The sequence below is a fragment of the Xenia sp. Carnegie-2017 genome, unplaced genomic scaffold (assembly GCF_021976095.1).
Source record: "Xenia sp. Carnegie-2017 unplaced genomic scaffold, XeniaSp_v1 HiC_scaffold_4, whole genome shotgun sequence".
NCBI classification, from domain to species: Eukaryota; Metazoa; Cnidaria; class Anthozoa; order Malacalcyonacea; family Xeniidae; genus Xenia; species Xenia sp. Carnegie-2017.
This window is the reverse complement of record NW_025813504.1, coordinates 6,593,891-6,621,189: the sequence shown is the minus strand read 5'-3', so window position 1 is coordinate 6,621,189 and position 27,299 is coordinate 6,593,891. Positions and strand designations below refer to the sequence as shown.

General features: G+C 35.7%; 2 protein-coding genes across 2 annotated transcripts; one reads left to right on the top strand and one right to left on the bottom strand.

Moving 5' to 3' along the window:
- The first annotated feature begins 91 nt into the window (after window positions 1–91).
- On the top strand, window positions 92–27,299 carry LOC124455556 (sialate O-acetylesterase-like). The gene is made up of 7 exons (XM_047006195.1): window positions 92–481; window positions 11,472–11,653; window positions 22,868–23,006; window positions 23,515–23,713; window positions 26,077–26,338; window positions 26,422–26,784; window positions 27,004–27,299. Exons 1-7 carry the CDS (start codon window positions 253–255, stop codon window positions 27,196–27,198), a joined length of 1,569 nt encoding a protein of 522 aa, XP_046862151.1. The 5' UTR covers window positions 92–252; the 3' UTR covers window positions 27,199–27,299.
- On the bottom strand, window positions 18,937–19,369 carry LOC124455557. The gene is made up of 2 exons (XM_047006196.1): window positions 19,255–19,369; window positions 18,937–19,188 (listed from the first exon to the last, which is right to left on the bottom strand). Exons 1-2 carry the CDS (start codon window positions 19,356–19,358, stop codon window positions 18,969–18,971), a joined length of 324 nt encoding a protein of 107 aa, XP_046862152.1. The 5' UTR covers window positions 19,359–19,369; the 3' UTR covers window positions 18,937–18,968.

Below are 27,299 nucleotides of genomic sequence, written 5' to 3'. Positions count from 1 at the left end.
CTTAAATGTGGAAGGAATTCAACTTTGTCGCTTTGCTGGAGAGCACAAAAGTGCTACTGACCTTTTGAACTTTTAAGTGGCGCTTGCTTCATTGAATAAGAGTGCGATCATTTTGTGCTATAGCATAAAATGCAGCTAAACGGAAATTAGCCTTTATGAACAAAAGCACCTAAAGCTAAGCAAATAATTATATAAAGAACTAGCTGACTATCTCACAGTTATTTAACCACTGTTTGCTGGACAAAGAGAAGAATGGCCATGTTGAGAAGCTGCTTTTGCGCAATTCTTTTTGTATTTACTGCTGTTTCTATCACTTATGGTCACAATACATTCCGTTTTTCTACTATCTATGGTGATCATATGGTATTGCAACAAGCACCAAAACGGGCAATAGTTTGGGGTTATGGTGAAATTGGTCGAAGAGTGGTGGTGAGGCTTAGTAACAAATGGCATCATGCATACGTCTATGCAAGACAAGAAGGTTTATTGTTATTATTTTTTTTGTTTAAAGCGGATAGCTCTGTAACGAATCTAGGGATTGGGTGGTACTAATCGAAAATACAAGATTAAAATACATCAATACTAATATGTCATTGATTATAAATTTATGGATGAGAGAATCTTTCCCAATCTACACATATTACTTAGATCAATTTTGATTTCGAGAAGGGAAGAAGGAATTCAATTTCAACAATTTACGTATAAAGCACACACTTTAGCACTTTTTACATAATACAAATAAAGCCAGTATGTAGTTCCAGTATTAGATGCTCATCAAATAAGATGATTTTCCGGTCGACAAAATTCTTGCAGCCTACAATGGCGCTGGCTTAGCCGAAACTTTCATATTTATCAATTCATAGATGGGGTTTTAGTCCGCACTAATAAGAAATAATTTGTTGTAAAAATGTTTACATTGTAGTTAGTAATGGCAGAAGACAACTAACTAACTTTTGACTCGACCGCACTTGAGGAAAATGTTCACTCGTGCAAGATATTATTTAACTTGTCGCATGAATGACGCAGTTAGGATCCGAAGTGTTGCTAAAAATGCCACTACACACACGTCTCTTCAGTGGTATAACCACAGTATGGCTAATTCTAAAACCAGGAACGGGGTATCGGGGAACATAATAGGAATTGGGAAAAACCAGGAATACTAAAGTCGGAATCTCTAAAAACGAGTTTGTCGGAGGACGAAAAGAGTGCAAATATCGCTGATGACCACATTTTTGTACGGCATTATGAGCAGTCTCGCCAAACTGAGTTGTTTAGTTTTACAATCGTGTTTTCACCAGCTTCATCGGTTCACTTGCGCCATTAGTGCTTCTACTGAGAATCTAATTGACGACTGAAGATAAGCTTTTCTTGATTTAAAATTGTTATATTCCGTATTTGATCAACACTAAATTATATAAAACAACATAGAAAGAACATTTGAAATTTTTTCTTAAATAAGAACCATAGAATGAACATGTGTAGAAGTGCAAATTTTAAGAAACAGACTGATACAGAATATGATATAATAATTAATGCAAAATTTGTTTATCCCACAAAGTGGCGCTGACAAGGCACACGTACCTCTTCAAAAAAGTTTTACAAATATATGGTTTTTGTTCCCACCAATAAAAAAATATTAGTGTAACTTATACATTATTATTCATGTGTAGTATGGATTTGCAGCTTTGAGGTGAGAATTGAAAAAAGAAAACTTTCCAGAGACACCAGTGCAACATTAAGCGGATGTTGAAATTAAGTGAGGCGTGAAATGATTTCGAGAGATTGATAGTAGGCAAAACTTCAAATTTGAAAATCAAAACTGTTTGTTAAATGCCGCAATTCATTCCTGTTGTAATTCTCAAATTTGACCAATTTGATTGTTTCAATTTTAAATGTTGTGCGTAGTAATTAAATCAGAATATTGTCAAATTGCTCAAGAAGATTTATCTGATGATAAGTATTGAATCGTTTCCATTCGCCAAAATCATTTAACGATTGGCTGAATCCCGGCTACCCGCGCTCATGTAATCAGTCCCTAACTCCTAAAGCGTAAGAAGAATTCCCCGTAACACAATTGCAACAACTTTTTTGAAGTCTTGTTTTAATTACCATACGCCCAATGGGCGTACTGTCAAAAGTTGCGATAAACAATAATCAAAAATTTAGGCAATGTTTCTGGAGAGTTGGTAATTCCTTTGCCACAACCATAACACTTTGATACTGTTGTACCTGCTACCCATTTTAAATGGAATTTATTGCTGAAAACAGTACAGGGAGTTAATGAGAAAGACGTCGACTCACGAATATACGTAGATGATTGTGATCCCGAATGGATGTTGGAAAAGTATGACAAATTTTGAAGGGAAAAAATCTGTGCTTGTTGCTGTTGCAGAAACGTAGTTGGTAGTGAGGATTGTTAGTTCGCACACTCTCGTGATGATGATTGCATTTGCATTTGCCAAGCAGCATATGGTCCATGGTGAATAAATGAGGGTTGAGAAGTAGTCGGCTGCAGATTATTTGATGGAGTACGACGTAAAGATAGTGAAAGTTGAGAAGGATGACAACGTGTGTTCAACGGTGGCATAATTTGATTGGAATTAGATGTTGGTATCGCCGAAGAAGCATTTGAAGTATACGACTGACATTGACTGCTTAATGGTAAGTTGTCTTCATTTTCTTGGAGATCAAGCGGGTCGATATATTTTTCGATATAAAGGGCTTTAGAATTTGAGAGCTTTCATTTCGATGGTTTCCTACCGGCACGTTGTTCGAAACGTTTATTGGTTGTGACATACATAAATTTTCTGCATAATAATCTCCCAACAAAAGGCTGACCATTTCTTTGGCTGGGTAGGCAGTTTTCCTCCATGACAAAACTGGTGTCATCGTATCGTGTTTGTAGGCAACACGACAAGGTTTGTTCAAATCATAGGTGCAAGTTTTTCCTGATTTACTGCAATGAAACATAATACATAAAACACATATTATATTACGTATAATGCGTTAATGTATGCTCCCGAGGCAAATAGCGAGTTTTGTATTCCTCAAGTCAGTCCAATGTTTCCCGAGACGAAGTGTTTTGTTATATAGAGACAAAGATCATAGATTTCGACAACTTTGCAATAAAATCAACGTCTTTCGTAAACAGAAATTCAGTTGCAAATTTATGTTTTTAAAAAACAGTGTTTTCTGAATCCTTTTTTTTAGTAAAAGCTGAATTTCATGACTTATTAAACGCAGGAAATATTTTTTTTTAGCTTTCGGCCTCATAGCTCTCGTATTTGTCATCATAAGCTAGCAACTGCAACTGTTTTAAGTCATGTAACAATGAATTAACCAATCACATTTAACATACTTACACATCACCTGTACAACAATATATTATATTAAGTCACATCAAATCTTATCATCTCATATATTATGTTATTTTATGATGTATAAGATTATATTATGCTATATTAAATTATGTTATGTTATGACATGTTATGTTAGGTTTAAGAAATAAAGATGTTTACTGTGTTTGTACTGTATTATGCACACTATGAAGACCTTTATGAGAACTTGATAGGAGATTGGTGCAAGCCCAGCTCCTGCTCGAGAGTTCTCACAAACATGTTTGAAGTTTGCATACACCATTCTAAACACGAAAAACAACTTTCACTTCTTGTCTAAAATAATATTAAAATGAAACAGATAAATTTAATACAAATGTTTCAATTTTTCCTCTAACATGTATTCAATATTGGTTTAAGTTGTATCAAATTACTCACATCACCACATGACCAGGAAAGTGTAATTTTGTTAATGTGAATTGTGAATGTCCAATCTTTCAATTCATGTCGTGGTTATTAGTAAGAAAATGTATTTCATAACTTAAAGATTACTCACTTATATCTGGTGACATCTTGAGAATTTTCCTCTGCATCCTCAACCTCCCAATAAAAAGTTATACAGACAATCAAAATCTAAATCATCACAAAATATTACAACTAAAGATGCACATTATTGCTCATTGTCACATTCTGTCATAAAAAAATTTCTACCAAATTATAATCAAGCTCTTTGGAATATTTCATTGTTTCTCCAACAATATGAGTACAAAAATATGAGTATAAAGAACGGAAGCAAAAAATCAGGAGGCGTTTGCTAATATATACTTTCCACAGATACAAATGTCTTTCTTGGACATTTTATTAATGAACAAAACAGCCGTATCTGCGTGATCGCAAAAGCAATAATTAAATTCACTCATTTAAATATATTTAGATGAAATTTTAGCCTTTACAATGAAATATAGCACAGTTTAGAGTCTTTAGAGTCGTAGATTATTAGATAACTTTTCGTCCGCGAATGTGGTCAATAGTCAACTTCTATTTTTAAAATCATAGGATAGCATAGAATATGGGATGTATAAAAATGGCTGTTGCTATAGCAACAATAGCCTCATATAATATCAACAGTGTATCACATGAATGCACTGATTTGCCAGAAAGAAAGCGCTCTAGATGGCAATTTTTCCCATGCTTAGATTGCGAAAACTGGATGAATTTACTGATAATTTAACAAAATAAATCTGTGTTTACGTTTATTTTAACCAAATTTTTTGCTTCAAATGCAATCAAACAAAATTTATGAAATTCATTATATACGAAGTCCTCTGTCTAGTTTGGTGGTAAAATTTCATGGTAAATTTGTCTTTGTTTGATGCTTATGTTGAACTGGATGAGACAATGAATTTTTTGGAAGCATACTTCCTTATACATAAGGTGAACATTGCAAAAGAGTTAAAATAAATGTAAGAGTCAAGCACTATATTTATCACATATTTACCTCCGGGAGATTATGATCCTCTGTGATACCTTCTGCGGTGGTGGTATTATCATGTGTACCAGAATCAATATTTTAAATGGTTTGAACCCGGGAGTATCGTTACATGTTTGTAAATGTAGATCGTCCAGGTTGGTATAGTCCTGAGAAGGACTGTTTTTGTTGTTGTTGACTGACGTTTCGACAAACCTTAGGGTAGTCATCTTCAGAGTCTTCAGAGTCTTTTGACTCTGAATAAGAAGAATCAATATTGGTATGAATGTCATTCAAGCTCTTATGAAGCTTGTGATTCACCATGATTTCTTCCTCGTTGAATTCAAGAACTTGGCATTCAATAGGTGTAGCTTCTATTGATGAAGCTCTTTAACTTGGTTCTGAGGTTGCCATGATTTCCTCTCTATTACTGTCAGGATGTGGCATTCAATTGATGAAAATAATTCTGCTGAAATCGTTTTATCTTGTTCTGGGGTGGCATTAAGTTTGTTCCCAATAGAACCGTATGATGGGTTTACAATGGTTAATACTTCCTCAGCTGAAAATAATTCAACTAGTTCTGGGGTCTTCATAATTTCCTCTTAATGTTTTCTGGATTTGGGAATTCAATGGTAATAGCTTTTTTCAAATAAAACTCTTTTACGTTTCTGCTTTAACCACAGTTCTGTCCTTATTGTTTTCAAGATTGGGGCATACAGTGGCTAATGCTTATATTGCTGAAACGCTTTTGCTTGCAACAAAATTATAACAAGCGTCAAAACCTTCATTAGTCTTCAACCAATTAGTTAAAAGGAGGGAAGTATATTTTGTCGAGTGCATGGGCTTCTTTTCTTGGCTCATTACGTAGCTTACAAAGTTCATCCATTGCTTCAGAATAGCTTTTCAAATCACAATCTTCAATCTCCTGGGAATATGGATATTCAACATCAGGATTAATCAAGAGGAAACAACAACATACCAAGAGACCAGATGTCACATAACTTTAGTTTATCCAGGGAATAAGAGATGTCTTGGTCTAACAAAAGAAATGCTTCTGGTGCATTATAAACAAGTGTCTCCTTTTCAAGATTTTTGGTTTGAGTGTGGTGCATGGTAGCAGTTTTTTGCAGCATTGAGCGAGTTTCCCTAAAGTCAGAAAGCTTACAATTTACACGTACTTTAGAGCAGGCCTTTTCCATCTCGTTGTGATCTTTCAATTGAGAATAGTGAGTGTTGGAAACCTATACATTTGCAGCTTTAATGTCTCGGTGGGCTATGTCTTTCTCATGAAGATATGCAATCGCTGAAATTACATCGTGTGCAATCTTTGGCCGAAGAGAAGATAATTGCTCCACAAAATTACTACTGCATGCAAAATCAAGGTATTCTGACAAAGAGTTCACACGATCTCCATGATATCCAAACGGTTGAAAATAAAAATATGCAACTCTAGCATCACAGGCTTTGGACTGGAACAGAAGCCCAAAATTTTAACAATGTATTTGCATTCAAGCTCACAAAGAATACTGACAACTTTGGTAAATAACAGTCTGTCACGTTGTTTCTTCTGCCATTTCATTTTTTCATTACGACCGCCTTGTCATCATATTTGGCTGAATACACATCTCCAAAACTTTCTTCCCCGATTTTATATTTATCCGTTACGTCTGTCCAATGAAACTGAGCTAAACAAGGTATAACTACATTTACGATTGGGGTTACAACCATCAAAAAAGGCAATTTTTCACTCATATTTGTTATAATACCGTATTTTTTGCAAATATATTTTAAAAATAAAACTTGCTGCCATGTTAATAGGAGGACCACATGTGATTTTGCTAACCACCTGGTAAATTATTCCTGTTTTCAGAGAATTCCAGCTTTAAGTATTCCTTGTTTTAGAGATTCCGGCTTTTAGTATTCCTGGTTTTTCCCATTCCCCTTTCCGTACCTCGCTCCGTTCCCCGTTCCTGGTTTTAGAAATAGCCCCCACAGTATACGGAATATACAGTAGATCCACTTCACTTTGCAACAACCTGCTGTATATTAAATTAGATTACTGGTTGCCGTTTGCCATCTCAGCGCGCCAATTGGTCAGAGAAAGAAATTCACTGGCTGTAACTATTGTAATCACATAGGCAATGAGATATGCGTAGCACAAAAATATTCAATGGAGTGGCTCTACAGTGTGTTTTTTTTTACTGTGGAATAACCAGCACAGAGTCTTTGTCGTGCTATTTAAAAAGTTAAATGTCAATATTTATTGGAATTATTATGTTTAAGGAACCATTTTATTATGACATCAATATATGGAACAAAACACAATGTGCAGTGCTATAGAACAGAATAACAAAAGTAAAGAGATAGGGTGTTAATTAATACGACAATGAACCTTATTATAAGCATAATTGCTAGTGCCGAAATCCATGATCAATTATCCAATCATGTATGATCGTTATAGATATAAAGTTCCTAAATCATATTACCCTTTATTATTATTTATATCCTAATAATATTTATTTCTTATTGTTTTACAGTTAGTGTATGTGACCGATTACAAGGGCGAGATGTCCCCTTTGCTGAATTGAGTCGTTTGTAAATGTGAGATATTTTATTTGACAGTTAGACAAGGCAATTATTTGAGTTGTCCGGCTTCGCCGTGATCCCGGTTGTTGTTTGCCAAGTTACTCCCCTGGGTGGGATGGAATTTCCCATGTAATTGCATTCTGCAGAGGTAGCTCGGCAAAGTGGGCCAAGGCGTATGAATCTTGCATGTATTTATTGGTTAGTTCAAATTAACATAGACGTTAGAGCGATGTACACTCATTGTACATCGTATACCTCTACTTTATTTAAACAACAATTACAAATAAAAGTAACACAAAAGAGCACAGTGGGATAGCCAACCTTTGAATTTTTTCGTGCAAGGTAAATTTTTTACCATCAGCATTTTTCATTTCTTTAGAAACATATTGTTTTATTGGTGAACAACAAAAAATTGCAAATTATGCAATATGCATTTTTTTTGTTCATTTACCACAGTGTTTTAAATATTGTTGGTACTGCATTAAATGGCAAACTATTATAATGTATCATATTTTTAGAAAAATATGAAAAAATCCTAATTTATTGTATATAAGCTCTCTTGATAACAAGGGATGTATATCTCGAAAAGAATTGGCGGCTTAGCATCGTCTGCATGCCACCTATTAAGTAGTAAAAAAATATAATTTAGTGGTGAAAAAACATAAAGAAAATATTTGCCAATGCCATAACATGACAAAAAATATTATCCGTTATTTTATCTTACTACAGGATTCGTCCACCATACAAGTTTTAAATACGTTTCATTGATGAAGCTTTAAAAAGTTTTTTTGGACAAAAGCATTGATTTTTTTATCGCCGTATATATACAAGTTACAGGCACCGCGGAGGATCGATAATTGGGTGCTCATATTCATATATTCATGTTATAATCCTTAGAAAACAATGGATTTCAAACGAGGTTAAGCCTGCATATCATGAATATATGAACATGAGCCCTACCACCCCTTAATTATCGATCCTCCGCGGTGCTTGAGTTATTATTGACAATACTGGTTGCGGGAAGTTTTAATTTGGCAAGCATGCGTTCTTCCGCTGACATTAATATCCAAAATCGTCCATGTTTTTGATACCCGGTAGCACTTTAATAAAGTTTAGTAATTTGGATGAGGATTTCCTGTACAGGTAAATAATATAACAGTGCCTAACTGTGTATACCTGTCTATTTGTTCAAAAAGCAGCTACGAGCTCCCAAAACTCATAGAAAAAATTGTTACACAGAATTTTGAAAGTATACCAAGATAAAAAAAGAGTTAACTGTAAAAGCCTTGAGTATTTAGGACTCAAAATATTGAGTAAATGTGAACCCCATAGTAACTTTTGATTCTACTTTATTCCGACACAACAAAAGCGTTGATTGTGAGCATATTTTTGAGTAAATGCTACTCAAAATGAAAAGTATTTGTTAATGAGTTTTACGTCTTGCTTACTCAAATATGAATATCGTGCATGCAAAAAGTGAATACGCTTCTCAAGTGAAATGCACCCATAGTTTTCTAAAAAGGGAGTAAATGTTGATCTTACTCAGTTAATGAGTTAAGTTACTTGGCAGTTTGAAATAAAACTCAACTATAATGTTAATCAAACAAATTAGTTATATTGAAATTTCTTTTAATGGAAATTTGACTTTACACTCACACTCTACAATTTGCTGCTACAACACTTATACAGCAATACAAGTATATAAATAAAGAAGTGTGGCTACAGTTCATTTTGAGATTTAAATAAGAACTATATTGTGTCTTCCATATGCACTCCCATAGTGTCACTGTTTTTCAAGTCACAAACACCAGGCGTTCTTTTTATGCTACTCTAGTAAAGTTTTTTAGCTTCAAACATCATATATACATATGTCATATGTAATCATGTGTAATAAAATCATATGTTATTGACTTGAGCGATAGAATTATGTTTGGCAATTATACAAAACACAATTCATAAAATCTACGTATGAAAAACAAAAGTTATCGAGCTATACCGGTTGTTCAAAAAACAATATATTTCACTGTTATGCTTACAACACTGAAAACCGTCTTGTAGAAAAACTTGGGTTTGCAAATCACCGTTTTTTCCTTAGAATCTCTTAAGTGTTTCTGTTTTGAGGCTGTTTGTGCATCCCACTGTACTTGCGAAATAAACAAAATCATTTCATTACCAGTATTCCATAACCATTCCTTACCCAAGAAATTAATGAATACATCTCTACATGTTCTTTTCCACTACATGTAACTTAGCTCAAGAAGTACATATACTTCTTGAGGGTGAAACAATTAAATATATTATCGCTAATATGATTGTATTATTACGTATAAACAAAAAGTGTGATTCAAATCTGGACAGCTATTTTATAATTTATGCTCACATTTAACCATCTTACGGCTTTTAGGAAAGTTCACAAATGACCCAAGCCATGATATTTGTATGGTACATAACCATGACAATAACTCATATCGAAAGCATGCGCGTTTATTACACCAACAGAGCTTAAAAGGTTCAGCTTATAACTTTTAACGGTGATAAACTTTAGGAACTGAAAACTTTAAAGAACACTAAACAACAAATCGAATGAGGTTTAAAAGGTTTTAGCTCTTTCGAGTTTTTTATCATCAATACAGCAAGCAATATTAACAAATGTATTTGTTGCCTTCCTTAGTTGCCATACTGTATCCTAGTTAATACCATCAAAATATAAAACTTATATTGAGTTTAATAAGTGAGTTTAATGCGGAAAACATTTGCCGAGAAGCAGTACGTGTACTTATTGCTTACAAATATTGAGATAATACATTTGATCCTACAAAGTCAACAAAACAGGTAGGCACTGGTGCGTCTTTTCAATTCATAAAAAATAAACTATGTAACTAATTATTCCTGCAAAAAATTGCTCACCTATGGAGTTCAACACTTTTCACGTAATTGAAATTTTTAACTTGTCTCAGCTAGGTGAGTTGAATCGTTTAAGCGGGAAACTCGCCTCATTAGTCGACCCTAAGTTACAAGTCATCACATAACAAAACCAAATTTGTCTGCTGCGTAGGACATATTCTATGAAGAAGATATATTCGATAATTAAATACGTGGTCTGCTCTTAATTCGAAAACTGAAATTGACTTGAGGGATTGCGGAATTCTCAAAACACAGAAATTCAATGTTCGCGCCATATGCATTAACCATAGGTTGGGTAAAAATCCCTTGCATCATGTAAATAATTATTGGAGTCTGATGTTACACTACTTGAAATAAAAAAGTAAGTTTAATTCTGTTGCAAAAAGAGTAAAAACGTATGGAAAAGATAGTGATGTTTTGCAACGCAGTCATCGCATAAAACCATTTGATTAAGAACATCTAGAACACAAATAGAAAAAGCAGCAGTATAGCCATAAATTTAAGCAATAATGTAATTAATATTTAGAATAGCAGCATTTTCTAATAAATTGCAAAAGTTTAGAAAGATTTTAAAAGATGTGATTTGTCACAAAGTTGTAAAGTCAAAGAACGTTAAGCACCTACAATGAAATTTAAACAAATACAACAATATGCCGCTGTTGTAATTCTGCGTTATCCAATGATCATAAAATAAATTGGATTATATCATAAAATTCTGTTCTTTACCTTCAGTCGATACCAAAATGTGTAAAAGATTATTGCATCAAGAAAGAAAAGGGTTTCGTTATAATGCAAACGAATATTGCAGATGACTGAAATTAAATAATATTATTAAAACTCATTTTTCCAAACTGGAAATATTCGTTCAAATACCTTAATTTCATTAGTTTTTAAGTAATTCAACAAAACTTTAAATAAGCCAACATTGTTTTTTAAATTGATAAGAATTAGAGGGACTGCCAGTATAACCAAACTGCTTCAGTCATTCACTATTGTTAAAGAAAAAATTTCTTATGAAGTTTTACTTTGGAAGTCTACTTATTCCAGAAAATTTTACCAAATTTACTTCTGGAACTATATGCTTTTTTAAAATGTTACACAAACGTGTCTTTGTATTTGTATTTGTAAATGGTAGCACTATGTATACAATCATTGTTATTATGTTATTCTTTGTATAGGAAGGGAAGAAGTCGGAGTTTGGCAAGTTGTATTACAGCCAATAAGTGCTGGAGGACCATATCGTATTTCTGCTTATTCATACGTACAAGGAAGTTTTAAAAAGATAACTTTGGATGATGTTTTATTTGGAGATGTTTGGATTTGCAGTGGTCAGAGCAATATGCAGTATACACTGGACATTGTGAGTTTTAGCTTTTTCATGGGTAATTAGGGGGGGCTCATACTCCTATATGCAATGTATAACCCGTTGAGAACACTGAATTTCAAAGAAGTTGAACACTCTCGTGCATTTGTGATACTAATTATTGATCATCCTACGCCCATGACTTTTTTCAATGTCTCTTTGACGTCATTTTGCTAAAACTAGTGTAGCAAATTTCTCCTTTGCACGTTAGCACAAAGCAGTTATGCGTCGCCGGTTCTCTATGGGACTGTATATTATCTAAAGCTAGCGCGTAATCAAACACAATTCTCAAAATGTCATCAATTTAAATTTCTAGTCAAACTTATACATCAATTCCAATTCATGCTCTATACTCGTTCACGGGCATCAACAAAAGACAATGCCGTCTTAATTTGACCCTTCTAAAATACTCAATAATCATAAGTTCCTTTTTCCGCTTTAACGATAAGTTCCTAGTCTAAATAACAATCATAATTTATTTACATAATTTCCGACACACTCACTCCTTTGAGCCTTTAGGGTCAAACATAACTTTTGTTTGCCAACATGCATCCACAGCTGCAGCCCTTCTGGGTCTCCTGTTACTTCCTTCCTGCCATGCTCTCCTTTTCTCTATCCTCTAATTTCTCACTACCTTGCACTCCGTTATCATGTACCCTTACATCTATCTCAAGTGGATACAATTTTTGCAGAGGCCTACATATATGCTGAAGCCTTCCTTTACTGACAACTCTGTCTTCTGCTCCTCTGACTATATCATTCCTTCCTACGACTAATCTCTCAATTCTCGCTGTTTTCCAAAACCCTCTTTTTAAACTTTCGTCAAAAACAAGAACGACATCACCTACTTTTGGACAAAAACTACCCTTCTCTTTTTCGACCTTATGGTATTCTCTTAAATTTGTTAAGTAGTCCTTCCTCCATCTTGACCAAAAATGTGTCCTCAATTTCACTAAATATCCAAACCTACGTTTATCTCTACTTCATCTTCATCCCTAATAGAGTTTTGAACTTCCTCGTCTGGAATAGATGCTAATCGCCTTCCAAACATGCGATGGGAAGGAGTCAGTACATCCACATTTACTTCATCATCGTACACATACGTCAATGGTCTGGAGTTTAACGTACCTTCTACCTCAACTAATGTCGTCAACAGTTCTTCCCTATTCAATTTAGCATCACCCAATATCTTCCTCAGACAACGTTTCACCAACGCTACCATTCTTTCAAAAATCCACCCCACGAAGGTGTCCTTGCCAAATTAAATTTCCACACCAACCTATTACCTTCCAAAAATGATTTCACCTCCTTGCTATCATAAATCGCCTTCCATGTTTTCTCAGTTGCTTTAAACGTCTTGGCATTGTCCGAAACCATTGGCGAAGGTGTTCCCGTTCTAGCGGTGAACCTTCGCATGTAATTCAAAAAACAACGTGCACTTAAACTATCCACTAAGTCAAGATGAATTGCTCTTGTCACACAGCAAGAAAATAATGCAATGTACACCTTAACCATCTGCCCACCTTCTTTTGCAAACAATGGTCCCGCAAAATCCACACCTACCTTAGAAAAGGGAGGGGAATATTGTACTCTAAAGTCTGGCAGATCTGCTTGCACTGGTGTTTCGTAAGCTTCGCCTTGATGCCTTCTACAAATCATACAATTACCAATCACCCTTTTCAATTTCTGTCTACCTCGAGGCACCCAAAATTTGCTGCGTAGCTGAGCTAAGGTCGCTCTCACCCCACTATGGCGAACCATCCTATGGCAATCTTTGATGATTAATTCTGTTAAGTGGTGATCCTTAGGCAATAAAATTGGTTCCCTCACTTCTAACTCTAACTGTGAACTGCGCCATTTATTTCTGTTACGAAATATATTACGGCACAATATGCCTTCAGGCTGGCATCTGCATACCCATGCAAGTAACAATTTGCCTCACCAATCAAACTACCTTAAACATATCTCGTCCCTACTAAGTCCCTTACTTGCTCTAACTCTTCTATCCACACCTCTCACCGTTTCCTCCTGTCACCATCCAACTCTTTATGCAATTCAATTTTCCCAATACACAACTCCTGAAACAATAACTTAACACAAACTATGATTGGGCTTAAAGTACACTTAGTATGTTTCGCTTACTAGGAATGAGTGTTTTTGCTCTTTCAGCCAATTTCCACAGGCAAAACACAAATTTATCTGATTTACACACCAATCCCAATCCCAGTACCTTCTCAAAACTTCCACTACTACTATTTCCCCCAACAGATGCTTTTGCGTAAGTTTGATTATCAACCACATTCTTTATAACTACATCTTCCTTTCTCCCTTCTATATTGCTTCCTTCTCTCCTTTCTATTTCTTTAAGAACACTCTTATCATTACTAAGCCATTCCCTAAGCTTAAATCCCCCTGCAGCTATTCGCTTACTTGCTGTCTCATATAACATGATTGCTGCTTTCCTTGATTGATCACCTGACACAAGGTCATCTACATAAAAGCTGTCTCAGAGTTTCCTAACAAATTCTATATCTGCTTCCATGAATGAGTCTAAATGATACTGTAGCGTTGCATTCAACAAAAATGGAGAGCAATTAACCCAAAACACTACTCTAGAAAACCGGTATTCCACAGGTCTTACCCTTTCACTATTCACGTCATCTACCCATAAAATCTTAGGCAATCCTTGTCCAAAGTGTCAACTGCAATGTTCAAAAATGCCTTTTCAATGTCTGCCACTAACGCAACTCTTTTCTCCCTAAACCGTATCAAAATGTGAAATAACAATGGTGCTAATTTGGGTCCCACATGCAAACAGTCATTAAGCGATGAATCATTTGCTGACTCTTTACAGGACACATCATAAACAACTCGTACCTTGGTTGTCTTCGCATCTTTACAAACAACTGCATGATGTGGTAGGTAACGTATTTTATCAGCTCGCTCTAATTCGTTGACTGGTTCTATAACACCGCTACTCAACTGATCTTTGATTGTCTTGTCATACTCATCCAAAATGTCTGGTTCTGTCTTCAGCCGGACTAACTGACCTTTTAGTCTTACTGACCTAGAGACAAAACACAGAGGTCATTCGTCAACGAATGCAAACAACAATAACAGTTGGGTCCAGGCCCTTATTAATCAACGATTATCCCATTATGCTCTATCCCCCCCTAAGTCTTTCCTAGTATAGGAAAGCGTAATATAAAGTTGCTCTTTGATATTTGTTCATCCTTTCAATTTTTTAACAGCCCTTTCTTGTTGAAATCGAGTAATCCGCGTAGAGCTAGTGGTGCTTTCTCGCTTGGCTTTGTGGTCGCTGGTGTAGGTTCACTGGCATCTTCAGGTATCTTGGTTGCGTTTGGTGAAGTTCCATCTGCGGTATCTATGTTCGGCATGGGTGCTGGCTCCGGGGTGTCAGTCTGTGTCGCCCGAGGCAATGTACACTTGTGGCACTGACTTATACCGATAGCGACCCCAGGGAGTGATAAATGTGGTGAGGTGTCTGTCGTCTGTGTGAAGGGGAACGCTGTGATAACCGTTCCAGCAGTCGAACACTAATTTCTTTTTGCCACTGGGGACAGAGCGGGCCTGGTGAAAAGGGCTCTGGGTGTGGTGGGTCCCCCAAGTGGCGTTTGCATTTAGTGCCTGTAGGTCAACGGTTCGTCGTGGTTAACCGTTCTTTTTCGCACAGATGACCATCCTGTTACACCAGGTGACAGGCTCGCCTATTGGGACGTGTTCAATAACGCCGAGGGCCACGTCTTGGTCAAGGCCAGCTTTCACCTCGTCCTGCCAGTGTAAAGGGACTGGGATTGGTGTATTGTGTGCTTTAGGTTTCGCATTTGGGTCAATCATGACTCGCATTGGTGGGCCTTCCATGAGTGGCCGTTGTTGTTGATCGCAAGTGTTAAACGTACTGGACTTTTATGGAGCAGCCAGTCCTCTATTTTTTTTCGGTTGTCTTCGGTTGCATGGAAGGGCGGTACTGTGGGTTTAGGTGGCGGCAGTTGGTGACGTTGGCAGTCACATGTGCGCTTTGAGGGGTGTTCTGCTACAACGTGAATAGACTGGTTTGTATGTATGTCTACTGACATTGTGTCTCCCACGGTGGGGAAGCTGTTTGGGATAATTTCCAGGGCGGCGCATGTCTCACGACTGAGGAAGAGTTTATTTGAGTCACGAGTGACATATATAATTTGACGGCTCTCCAACACCCGTCCGTCTTTGGATTGACCAGAGAATCTCACGATGGCTGCACCGATGATATCAATGCCATTGTTGTTCGCAGCGTGCATGCGCATAGTGACTGGGAGCAGGTCTTTCTGGCGTAGTCTTAGTCGTTTCATTAAATGCATGCTAGCAAGGCAGCTCTGTCGTCCAGTGTCCGCCATGGCATTCAATGTGACTGAGCGATGTCTTGTAAAATGCAGGGTGTACCCGAGGGCTGTGTAGTCCTCTGGGTGACACTTTGCATTTATATGGAGGAACGGTTAGGAATGTGACGGTTTTTTCACCCAACGGTCATTCATGTCATTATAATTATGGTGGTCTAGCATGATTCCGTTGTTGCAATGCTGATGGCTTTTTGTCATGCATAGGCTGTCAAACACTGCGTCCTCTTTGTCGCGGTTTGCGTTGTGTTTTGCGTCCCGACGCTTTAGTTTCTGCACATGGAGGCGTTGTGGTTAGGACGTCTGCAGCTCTCGCATGTTTAGCCGTAATTTGGTCATTCCTGTCGTCGGACATTGGGTGAGGCGTTTCTACCATGGCCATGTTTCCCACAGTAGAAACATGGTCCAGTTTTATTGGTTTGCACGCCCTGGGTCATATTGTCTTGTTTGCCGCGGAGATATTCTCTTCTGGTAGCATCGACGTATTGACTATTGAGTAGGTGGTTGGCCGAATTTCTGCCGGCTTCTTTGGCTTCTATGAACAGGAATGTCTCCTCCAGTGTCATATTTTGATTTTTATCGCTGAGCAAGTCTGGTGATGTCGCTGTCGGTGATTCCAACGGTTAATATGTCGCGTAGGATATTGTCTGTGTAGTTGATTTCTGTTGCGCAGTTGGGACAGTTAATCGTAAACTTGCATACGCTGGCTTGTCTACGAAGACAAGCACCGAAGCTGCGATAGTTTCGTCACGGTCCTGGCGCATGTTGTGTAGTTTGATGCGGGCCAACATCGTGTTTTCCTCTCGTACAGCGAGTTCGCGGATTTCGGCCATGACGTCATCGATGAGTTTGTTTGTGAGGGTGCCGCCAGCGTTTCTGGTGAGGTCCTTACGAAGTGTTTCGTCACAGCATTCGAGTATTGCTGGTTATTTTTGTGGCTTCGACATAATCCTGCCAGCGTGTCTGGAAGTACGTCCATTCCTCACTGGACCCGGCAGGGGATATGGTTGGCCGTCTGACCTTTTCAATCTTCGCCGTGGCGTTGATGCTCGTGGGTGTGTTTGTTGCTTGGTTGTTATTGTTCACGCCGGTCGAGTGGATTTGCAACAATACCGCTGCGAGTTGGTCCTCAGCTTCCTCTGTCTCGTAGTCGCAGACTGAATAGGGGCATTTGTACTTCGGCATTTTCGTGTACACGGAAGGTTACGACCTGCCTCTGGTGGATGGGAAGTACTCGGAGTAATTCAACGCCACTGGAAAAATGGCGCCAAATATCAGCGATCGATAAGATGGTGGTGTTTACACTGCAATTTTTTCTTTATCTCGGGGTCAGAAGGGAGTGTTATTGACGCCTTTATCGGTGCTGCTCGTTACTTTGGTTGTAGGGCTGCCCTCCGGTTGATAAATTTCGTAGATATGCTCCTGCCCCTTGGCCAAATAGGTTCCGTGTTGTTGCTGATGGCGTGTCACGTTTCGAACTACTTACAGTGCTAGATCGTCCGATCTTTTCGTCTGTGTTTCGCTCGTCTGCCGTTATAGGTCGTTTAAATTGTTGTTTGTCATAGATAAGACTTAGTCTATTTCACGAAATGAGGATCTTGTAAAATATATATTAAAGGACACATGCAACATAAAATTCGGATTGTTATTTTTGTACTTTACATAAAGGTATAGCTCCAACTAATAGTTCACCAAAGTTTGAGACTCAAAGGATAAATATTTTTGAAGATATGGAGGTTTAAAGTTGATGCTTTCCTGATAACGTATTAAAAATGCCCGACGAGCTAACGACAGCTACCGATGTCGTTGTGACGTAATAGTTGACATAAGCTAAACGCGGTCAATTGCGCGCTTCGTTCAAAATATACTTTGCCTGCATTAACAACACGACAATTTAGCATTGAAAATATGGTTTATTGTGCCGCATTTAATTATAAAAACGGTTCTTCTAAGAACCATAAAACGCAGCAAAAGGTTTCTTTTTTCGATTCCCGAAAACAAGCGCATGCGAGATATTTGGATTGAAAAAATCCGACGCAAAAATTTGAAGCCAACAAAGAGCTCAAAATTGTGCTCGCAACATTTCGAGAGTTCGTGCTTCGTGCAAAATTTTGAAGCGATGCAATCAGTAGGATGGACAGCAGGACGGCTTCGCCTTAAGAAGGATGCTGTATCCACGATTTTTTTAATACTCTGTGGAACCCACAAGTGTAGCCATCTAAAAGGAAGCAACCAACAAATGTTAGAACTGCATTTGAGAAGAGACGAAGGCAAGAGGTGATTATTATAGTTATATTTAGCAATATTTGTTTACATTTATAAAAACTAAGCTATAGAGCATTACCAAATTGAGGACAATTTTATAATTTTAGATTATTGACGACGTTCTTGCAGAACATGACGACTTTCTTGTAGGCGACGACCACGATGTGTCGACATCGGATCGAAATGTTTGTGCGTTTTACCTCAAATGAAGTTTGTCTAAGATAAAGATGTCAAAATATATGTAGACAGCGAAACAAAAACATATACAGTGGCAACTAATTCAGACTAATGCCGTTTGATCTTTTCTTTATTATTTTAACTCATAGAAAATTCCTTAACGTACCTTAGAAGCGCAATGTGAAATGCCAAGCAGCCATAACAATCCGTCCGCAAAAACACGTAAGGTCAAGAACCACTCAAACAAAGTGCCAAATATGATAAGTAGAGCTATAGACTTTCCATTTCGGCCGTTTTGATTTTTGTGAAAAATCCAGCAATACGATAATTTTATTTAAAGGTTGAGTTAATTTCAACAAAAAATCACAGCACACAGACGACGTCATGTGAAATTGAACATTTTGAGGACAGCGCTGTATGGTCTGATACAGAAAGCACACGTCGACGATGAGCAATAGCTACAATGGATCAGACTCTCACTCGTTTTCTTCACTCTCAGGCATAGGTCCAATGTCATGTGTGTACACGACCATAGCTGTTTTTACGACAGCTTCGTTTCTACACACTGTGGCAAACTCTTCCTCTTGTGTGATACAAATATGATCGCCATGTATCAAAGGATCAGTATTGTTTACCTCTTGGCAACATATACTTTCCCGTCCTGTACTCATGACAACACAAAAGCCACATTCGCACCTAAAAGATAAAAACATTGTTTTTACTTTGGGAAAAACAATGAAGCATCAATAAAATGCAACTAACCGTTCAACATTTCCAATTCTGTGAATGTATTTATCTTCGCTTTCCGATGACGGAGAATTGTCATTACTATGACCACCTTGCGCGTTGGCCAATAGCTCAAACATGTAAGGTTGTACCTCATTGTTATTAATGACAATATCATAATCGGCATCTTCTTCAGAAGAATCCATTAATTTTTGATAAATAAAAAAACAGTAATAGCAAACTACCGAAAGCCGTGCAAGTCGTAGAACGATATAAGAACGAAGCTTGTTTATGTCAACTATTACGTCACTCTTTCCCAGTTCCCAGACTTAAAAAATCTCACGGCGTTTTAGCAATGGTCATCGAATATCGTGTTTTTACCGATTATAACCCTAAATATCTTTTGAAATATTTTGCGGACGACTTTGAAACTTGGTACGTCTTATTTTCACGCTATAGGCATTACAATAAAATAAAGTTGTCTTCTAGCTTGCATGTGTCCTTTAAGAGACAAAATACAGAGGTCATTCGTTTATGAATGACAAACAACAATAGCAGTTGGGTCCAGGCCCCTTGTTTATCAACGATTATCCATTATGCTCTAGTTTCAACTGGGGGAATTGACTCCTTGATGATATCGTTTGAATCCAAAATTAGTCTCTCGAATTCCGCTCGTATCTCATCCGCCTCTTCTATTTCTTTACCCAATTCTTCTTCAACATTTTCTTCAATTATTTCGCTCAGGAGTTCGATAACCGTTTCATCAAAGACTTTCAATGTTGCAATTTTATCATTTAACCCATCTCGTAATTGTTTCAATTCATTTCTATCGATCTCACCGTCTGTTTCTCTTATTTTGTCTTTAAATTTACTGGCGATTTTTCTCGCCTATCCTCTATGTCCTGCGCGCACTTGTTTCTTTTTCATTAACTCTTCCATTGTTCTTTCCAACTACCGAATTTGAATTTTCCAAATAAAAGCTCCGACTCAAAGGACCACGTGTAGCAAATTTCTCCTTTGCACGTTAGCACAAAGCAGTTATGCGTCGCCGGTTCTCTATGGGACTGTATACTATCTAAAGCTAGCGCGAAGTCAAACACAATTCTCAAAATGTTATCAATTTAATTTTCTAGTTAAAGTTATACATCAATTTCAATTCATGCTCCTTACTCGTTCACAGGCATCAACAAAAGACAATGCCGTCTTAATTTAACCCTTCTAATATACTCAATAATCATAAGCTCCTATTTCCGCTTTAACGATAAGTTCCTAGTCTCAAATAACAATCATAATTTATTTACATAATTTCCGACAACTAGCACTATCTGACATTTTTGACGCTTTGACTTCATTTTAACGGTCCAAATGTCCGAGCAGGTATCTTATTTTGGGAAGAAAACGCAAAGATTGTTATGCATTTCAATATTTTAAGCACATTGATAAATAAAAAAAGGAAAACCAATAATTTTGGCTTAATAGTTTTTTTAATTACTTTTTTATTAGAATGTATTTAAAAAAAATCTAAAATAGATAGCATATGTTTCTTAGCGTAGGGAATGGAGAACAGTGTCCGTATTCGCATAAAAATTGGGGATGGGCTATTATTCATATATGCATTTTCTACTTCATTAGTTTCTGTTGAAATCAATCGTGTTTACAGATTACAACCTATTAATATATGAATATAGCCCCTCTCCAATTGTTAATCTTTCACCGCCTTTAATATGAAGTAAATTAGGAAAGTAGGCTCCTGCACAAAGGGAAACAGGTTTAAAAAAATTGAAGGTTGTCACTGAAATGCATTATTACAAGCTGTTGCTTTATGGAGAAAATAATGAAATTTAAACTTAAAATTCTCACATGTGTTAGCACGTAAACATTAATTTGCATATAAGTTGCACTTCACATTCCATTTCGCACAAATGTGGAAACATGTGAGTTAGACTTTCAAACATGTCAACCAAATGTGACATGAATATCAACATGCAAAACATTTAGTCACGCACAAACCGCCTGAGTCGTATGAAACCTCAAAACACATCATGCACTCAGGTCATTGTTTAATCATTTGTCAATTTACAGTTTGAGTAAGAATGTTTAATTGTTGACATTTTACTAAAAAACCATCTGTGCTAGGCAGAATGGCCATATGATCAACTGAAATAATTATCACAAATGTTATATAAATATTTCATGTCAGTCCTAAAATTCATAACTTATCATCTTAAAACCATAAAATGGAGGGTTGAGATTTTCAATGGCTTTCTTGAAATTCATGATAATAATCTCTTCTACGTGTTTAGATGTAGATCTTCCACGTTTGTATAGTCCTGAGAAGGACTGTTTTTGTTGTTGTTGACTGACATTTTGGCAACCTTAGCGGTACTCATCTTCAGAGTCAAAGTCATCTTTATAGTCAAGATATGAAATCGTTTTAATCTGATTAATTAAAAAAAATGTAATACAGTAAGCACGAGCAACTTTTGTAAATTTCTTTGACTCTGAAGATGACTACCGCTAAGGTTGTCAAAACGTCAGTCAACAACAAGAAAAACAGTCCTTCTCAGGACTATTCTAACCTGGATGATTTACATCTACAAACATGTAATGATACTCCCGGGCTCAAACCATTTACTTTAATAATCTCTTCGGATACGTTTTCGGAAAAGTCGTGAAATTTTTGCATCAAACGTTCATCACGTCCAATCTTTAAGCAATCGTGTTCACGTTCAGAAATGATTAATAAACCTTTATAACTCTTATTGATTCTTGCGTTAATCATTGCAGCTTTTTTGTCGTAAAATTCTGCCAGTTTTGTCTGAAAAATACTTTAAGGATGATTCATTCATTCGATTTTTATGGCAAAAGACTTGTTGTTCACATTCAAAACTAGATGAATGTCAAATTTAAGCTACATTCCTTTCAAAAGGTAAAAATAAGCGTTTCAAAACATTTAAATGTTTCTTGTTTTAAGTCAGCATGTTCATGGATCGTATTTTATCTCGTCAAGAAAATTCCCCAAGATATCATAATCTTCAAAAATATATACATAATAAATGCATACATGGCAGATCTTTTCAAAAACTCCTTTTTAGTGATTACGATCTCTTCGCGACCTCATTACATTATTTTTCCGTTACTTCCTTATCATCCAGTTCCTCCATAATATTATTCATAATCTAAATCCACTAACACATTAACACGAGGAACAGGCTTATTCTTGGCCATCCATATGATCTAAGTCGATATTCATGTTCGTTTTAGCTTTGAAATAAAAAATATTTTTGACTTTGAAGTATGATACGGATCCAATTTTATTTTACCAATAAAAAATGGCAATTTTTAATCAAATTTTCTCATGTTTCAGATTAAGCACCCACTTGTAATCATGTCAACCAGTAACAACCTTCGGATATTTTACCCGGCTCCCTGGAGCATCCCTTCACCTTAATTGTTGAAAATCACTTTGAAAGCATTGAAGATGTCTGTTTAATTAAGTGCATTGAAATAAAAAAAAATTCAATAATTTTCTGTCATGTACAAATGAAAAGATATGAAACCGTTTCAACTGATTAATTTAAAACCTTGTATTGCAATAAGCACGAGCAACTTATGCAAATTTCTTATAGACTTTTTTTTTCTATTTTAGTCGGAAAATGGAAGCCAGGCTATCAATGAATCCATAAACTATCCAAATATACGTATATTTAGTGTAGGCCTCGATTGCTCTATGATTCCTCTTAATGAAGTGAGCCGCGTAGAATTGCCTTGGTCCATTCCTTCAACAGGTATTTGTCATTCAGTTAAAATAAGCGATTTGAAATCATGAAGAGATACTGAACTGAATTGAATTGAATTGAACGGACAGTTTGTTACTCTACACCATGTTTAATTTCAAAGACAGTTTGCAAAGAAACCAAAGACTGTTAATAAGTATAAAATAAAATTACTATTCGGAAGTAGCTTTTTCAAAGTATGATTTACAATCCAAATAAGACCATAGTACATAATTGTTCTTAAATAGTTAGGAAATTGAATATCATTTATAGGTTAGCTGTCTTTTATCTGCCTTGCTTTAAATTGTGCTCTGACTTAGCGTTTTAACATCATATTACTTTTCTATACAATTTTCAATTACTGAACAAGAACACAATAAACCTAAAAGTTCGAAAAATTTTATTTAAAATTCCATAGCAGAGTTTTATACCCGTGAGCTCTAAAGCACAACTGTATCATATGCTTTATAAACTTATATGACATCATCTCAACATAATAATTTATCCTTTATATTACCAGAAACGCTTAATGGAACAACTTGGGTTTATTTCTCCGCCTTGTGTTGGTATTATGGAGTGCAGCTGTACAAGACGCTGAACTACCCGATCGGTTTGATTGGAAGCAGTTTTGGTGGAAGCCCTATAGAATCATGGTCTTCTCCTGATGCCCTCGCACAATGTGGATGGACTGGAAATGTCTTAATTTCTCCACCAATATTGTAAGTCTCATGACATTTTCCTATGAATTTGTCTTTTGTAATTAATAGCTTAACATTAGAAGATTGACAGTTTTGTCCTGTTTTTGTCAATTTTAAAATCTTATACGGCTTTTATTTTACTCAGAACATAACCATTTATGAAACATGTGTTTCCACGTGAATTACACGATTGTTTCTTGACTCTTAATCTGTATACTTCTAAACTTTTCCACCAAAATATAGTGGCGTAGTTAGACATGAATTTTTGGGGGGTATACTTTCAAACGCTACAGGCGTGGACCTATCTAGGGGGTCAGGGGCATGCTCTCGGTGAAAAATTGTTCAATCTTGAGCTCCTCAATAGCAAATTCTAGTGTTTTTGGGAGTGATTTTGCATATTTTCAAGTTTTTTATTAAAGGAAAAACATGATTTTTAATGTTTAAGTAAACATAACTACTGCCAAAATGCTTGGATTTAATTTCAAAATTTACCAACGAGAAAATTTCACCTACATTAATAAGGAAAACTTTCAAAGTAATTACAACCTTACTGAAGTAATACAGTTTCTGAAATAATAACTTTTATCCGAATCTTCAGGACGTCTGCATTAAACGTAATATAGTAGTTATGCTACGTTCATTTTTCTTTGAGACATGATGTCAATAAAGTGTTTATCCGAATTTTGAATCTCTATAACACTTCCATCATACGTCAGAATAGATAGACTTAAACATAACACTTTGTAACTTTTCTTCGTTCATGAGTAATTACAATATTTCAATTATTCAGAATATTTTCATTTACACAGTGAAGTACATAAATACGGAAGTAAACACTCAAACAAAAGAGTTAATGTAGGATTTGTGGATACATATCACCCCTCTCTCTCGTTAAGTTCTTTCCCTGTTTTTACCTTTCTGCAGAGGAACTACTTCTGTTTTTTGGAGAGTCAGAACCACCCTTTCCCTTCTTTTTTTATGCTACTGTCAATGAATAAACAACTAAAAACAGTTTTACAAATTTACAAGGAGATTTAGGCTCTTTGGGAAACTTAAAAATTTCATGACACATTTTCTTACAGATCACTTAAACTGAAAGGACTTTGTTTTTTTAAATCAGCTAAAACTATTATACTTGATTGCAGAGTTTATAATTTACTTCGAAAAAATTATCGAGTGTGATTATTTGATTGCAAAGCAGTTAATTTTTTATTGTACTATAGTAATGTATGAGTGTAGATGCGCCTTAAATACTTTAACCTGAATGTTTGGAAATTGTAAAAGCCAAACAAACTTATTCTTTATTCAAATAAAAAGAGTTGTAAGTATACAAATGTTTTGACAAATGCATTCTTGTAAGACTAAAGAATTACAAAAAAATGCAAAGAACGAAAACATTGCATTTTTTTGAGTATTAAAAAATTCACGTGTGCATGATTATACGTAATTTCGTTTAAAATTATATGATTACCTCTATATTAATAATGTTTTTGTAATCAAAACTTTGCGCAATGGTGTCAAATTTAAAAAAAATTTTTCAGTAATTCATCATAGGTAAACATTATATTTATCATTTTTATCACCTCTATTTTCTCGAGTTCTTTACAAAAGATAAATCAATATTTTCCAAGTTTCCTATTAACAGTTTCTGAAAGTCAACAAGCAAAAAGACTTTTCCCGAAGCGTTAATCAACTTTTAAAAAAAATAAAGATCCGAAGAAACATTTATGGCAAATGTATAAAATTTACGTCGTATTTCTAAACTTAAAACAGACGAAAAATCGGTTAGAAAACTCACTTGCTATGCTCTTTCGTCCCTAAACTTATTGGCTGTTTCGCCATGTTGAAATAAAGTTATGCTTGGGATTAAATTATCGTACTTAGACAATAATCTTTATTTGAAAGCAAATATCTTTTCTAAGCACGAAAATATTTAAAAGGTATGTAGACAAAAAGAAAAAACAAGCAATGCATTATGCATTTCTAAATACTAAAGCTTCATTGGAGATACAATGAAAACGTACGTGTTTTCTCTGGAAGTTTTTATTTTGTGCAAATTAAGATGCTTTCTTTCAACATGGCATCTTCGAAACAAAAACGTCAAAAACTTTTTCCTGGTAGAATCTTTCTGTAATCTAGGCTATGATAATATAATGCAACATATCCATTGGAAACTAATGATGATTACCTTTCGGAATGATATCTCACAAAAAATTTAATTCATAATTGCGACCTGCAACTTGTCTTGTCTAGTTATTAGAAATAAATGTGTCATTTTCAAAATTATTATTATCTTAGGACAGAGAGATATATGCCAGCTAAATTTTATAAGACGGATAGTCTATTTGCATTTAGAGATAACATTGCTTTGTATAATTTTTTAGACTTCTTGGACCACAAGGTTACCCTGACATTGGCAGCTTCACTCTATATAGTTGTATGTGGAATGCCATGATTGTTCCGTTTCTCAATATGACAATCTACGGTTCCATATTTTATCAAGGAGAGACAAATGCTTTAGCCCGAGATTTTAATGTGTTGCCATATAACTGTACATTTCCTGCTATGATAAATGATTGGAGAGCAAAATGGTACGCTTCTACACAAAATAATACTGATCCACAGTTTCCCTTTGGTTTTGTACAGGTAGGCGTCTTTAAATCTAAAGTAAGGATTGTAAAATTATTCAATTATTAAATAATATTTGATTTATACCCATAATTATTTAGTTGTCAGCTGTTGGTAATGATACAACAACGAATGAAAACAATTTTGCTCCGTTACGTTGGGACCAGACGGCAGGGAAGGGCTACGCTCCCAATGCACAACTAAAAAAAACTTTTATGGCAGTAGCAATGGACTTGGGAAATCCTTTATCACCACATGACAGCATTCATCCAACTGACAAAGAAAATATTGGCTATCGCTTGGGGTTATCAGGTCTTTCATTAGCTTACGGTAGAGAAAGATACTACACTGGACCGCTCGTATACGAAATCAAAAAGATTGCAATCGAGCATGATTCGCTTCTTGTAATAAATTATAAATCTGTGAACATAAGTATTGAAATACGGAGCAATACAGGCTTTGAAGTAAGTATTAAACATTCTTAAAAACTATTGATAATAACAGTGCATAAAAACATGACCGTCTAGTTTTTTATCTTTCACACGCAAGTGTCTTCATGCTCAGTGTGTTACACTTTTGACGTGTTTATATAAACACGGATTTGTCTTAAAAATATAACAAGCATACTCCAAAAGTAGCCAAGTTACTTCAGGCAATAAATTTCCTTATTAATTTTTGCATAGATACTTTGTAATGATAGCTGGTCAGCGTCACCAATTGTTTACAATACCATCACATCCGTATTCCTACTGGCCCGTTGTGATCCTGACAAGGTCAGATATGCTTGGTCTGACTATCCTTGCGAGTCATTGAAGTGTGCTGTTTACAGTGGAGGACTACCTTCTCCACCATTTATTATGGATGGTCCTTTTTCTTAAAATAAAAACTTAAACGATTTTTATACCGCGTAATCAACCTTCTTTAGTTAGCATTCATTTGCATTTGTTATTGTTGAGTTAAAAATAAAAGGTGAAAACAA

Excerpts from the sequence above, each read along its gene's own strand:
- LOC124455556 (XM_047006195.1), top strand. The coding sequence starts at position 253 with ATGGCCATGTTGAGAAGCTGCTTTTGCGCAATTCTTTTTGTATTTACT. Across the intron at positions 482-11,471 it reads CGTCTATGCAAGACAAGAAG|GAAGGGAAGAAGTCGGAGTT; the intron begins GTTTATTGTTAT and ends TTCTTTGTATAG. Across the intron at positions 23,007-23,514 it reads TTGGTCCATTCCTTCAACAG|AAACGCTTAATGGAACAACT; the intron begins GTATTTGTCATT and ends TTATATTACCAG.
- LOC124455557 (XM_047006196.1), bottom strand. The coding sequence starts at position 19,358 with ATGTTTGAGCTATTGGCCAACGCGCAAGGTGGTCATAGTAATGACAAT. Across the intron at positions 19,189-19,254 it reads AGAATTGGAAATGTTGAACG|GTGCGAATGTGGCTTTTGTG; the intron begins GTTAGTTGCATT and ends TTTATCTTTTAG.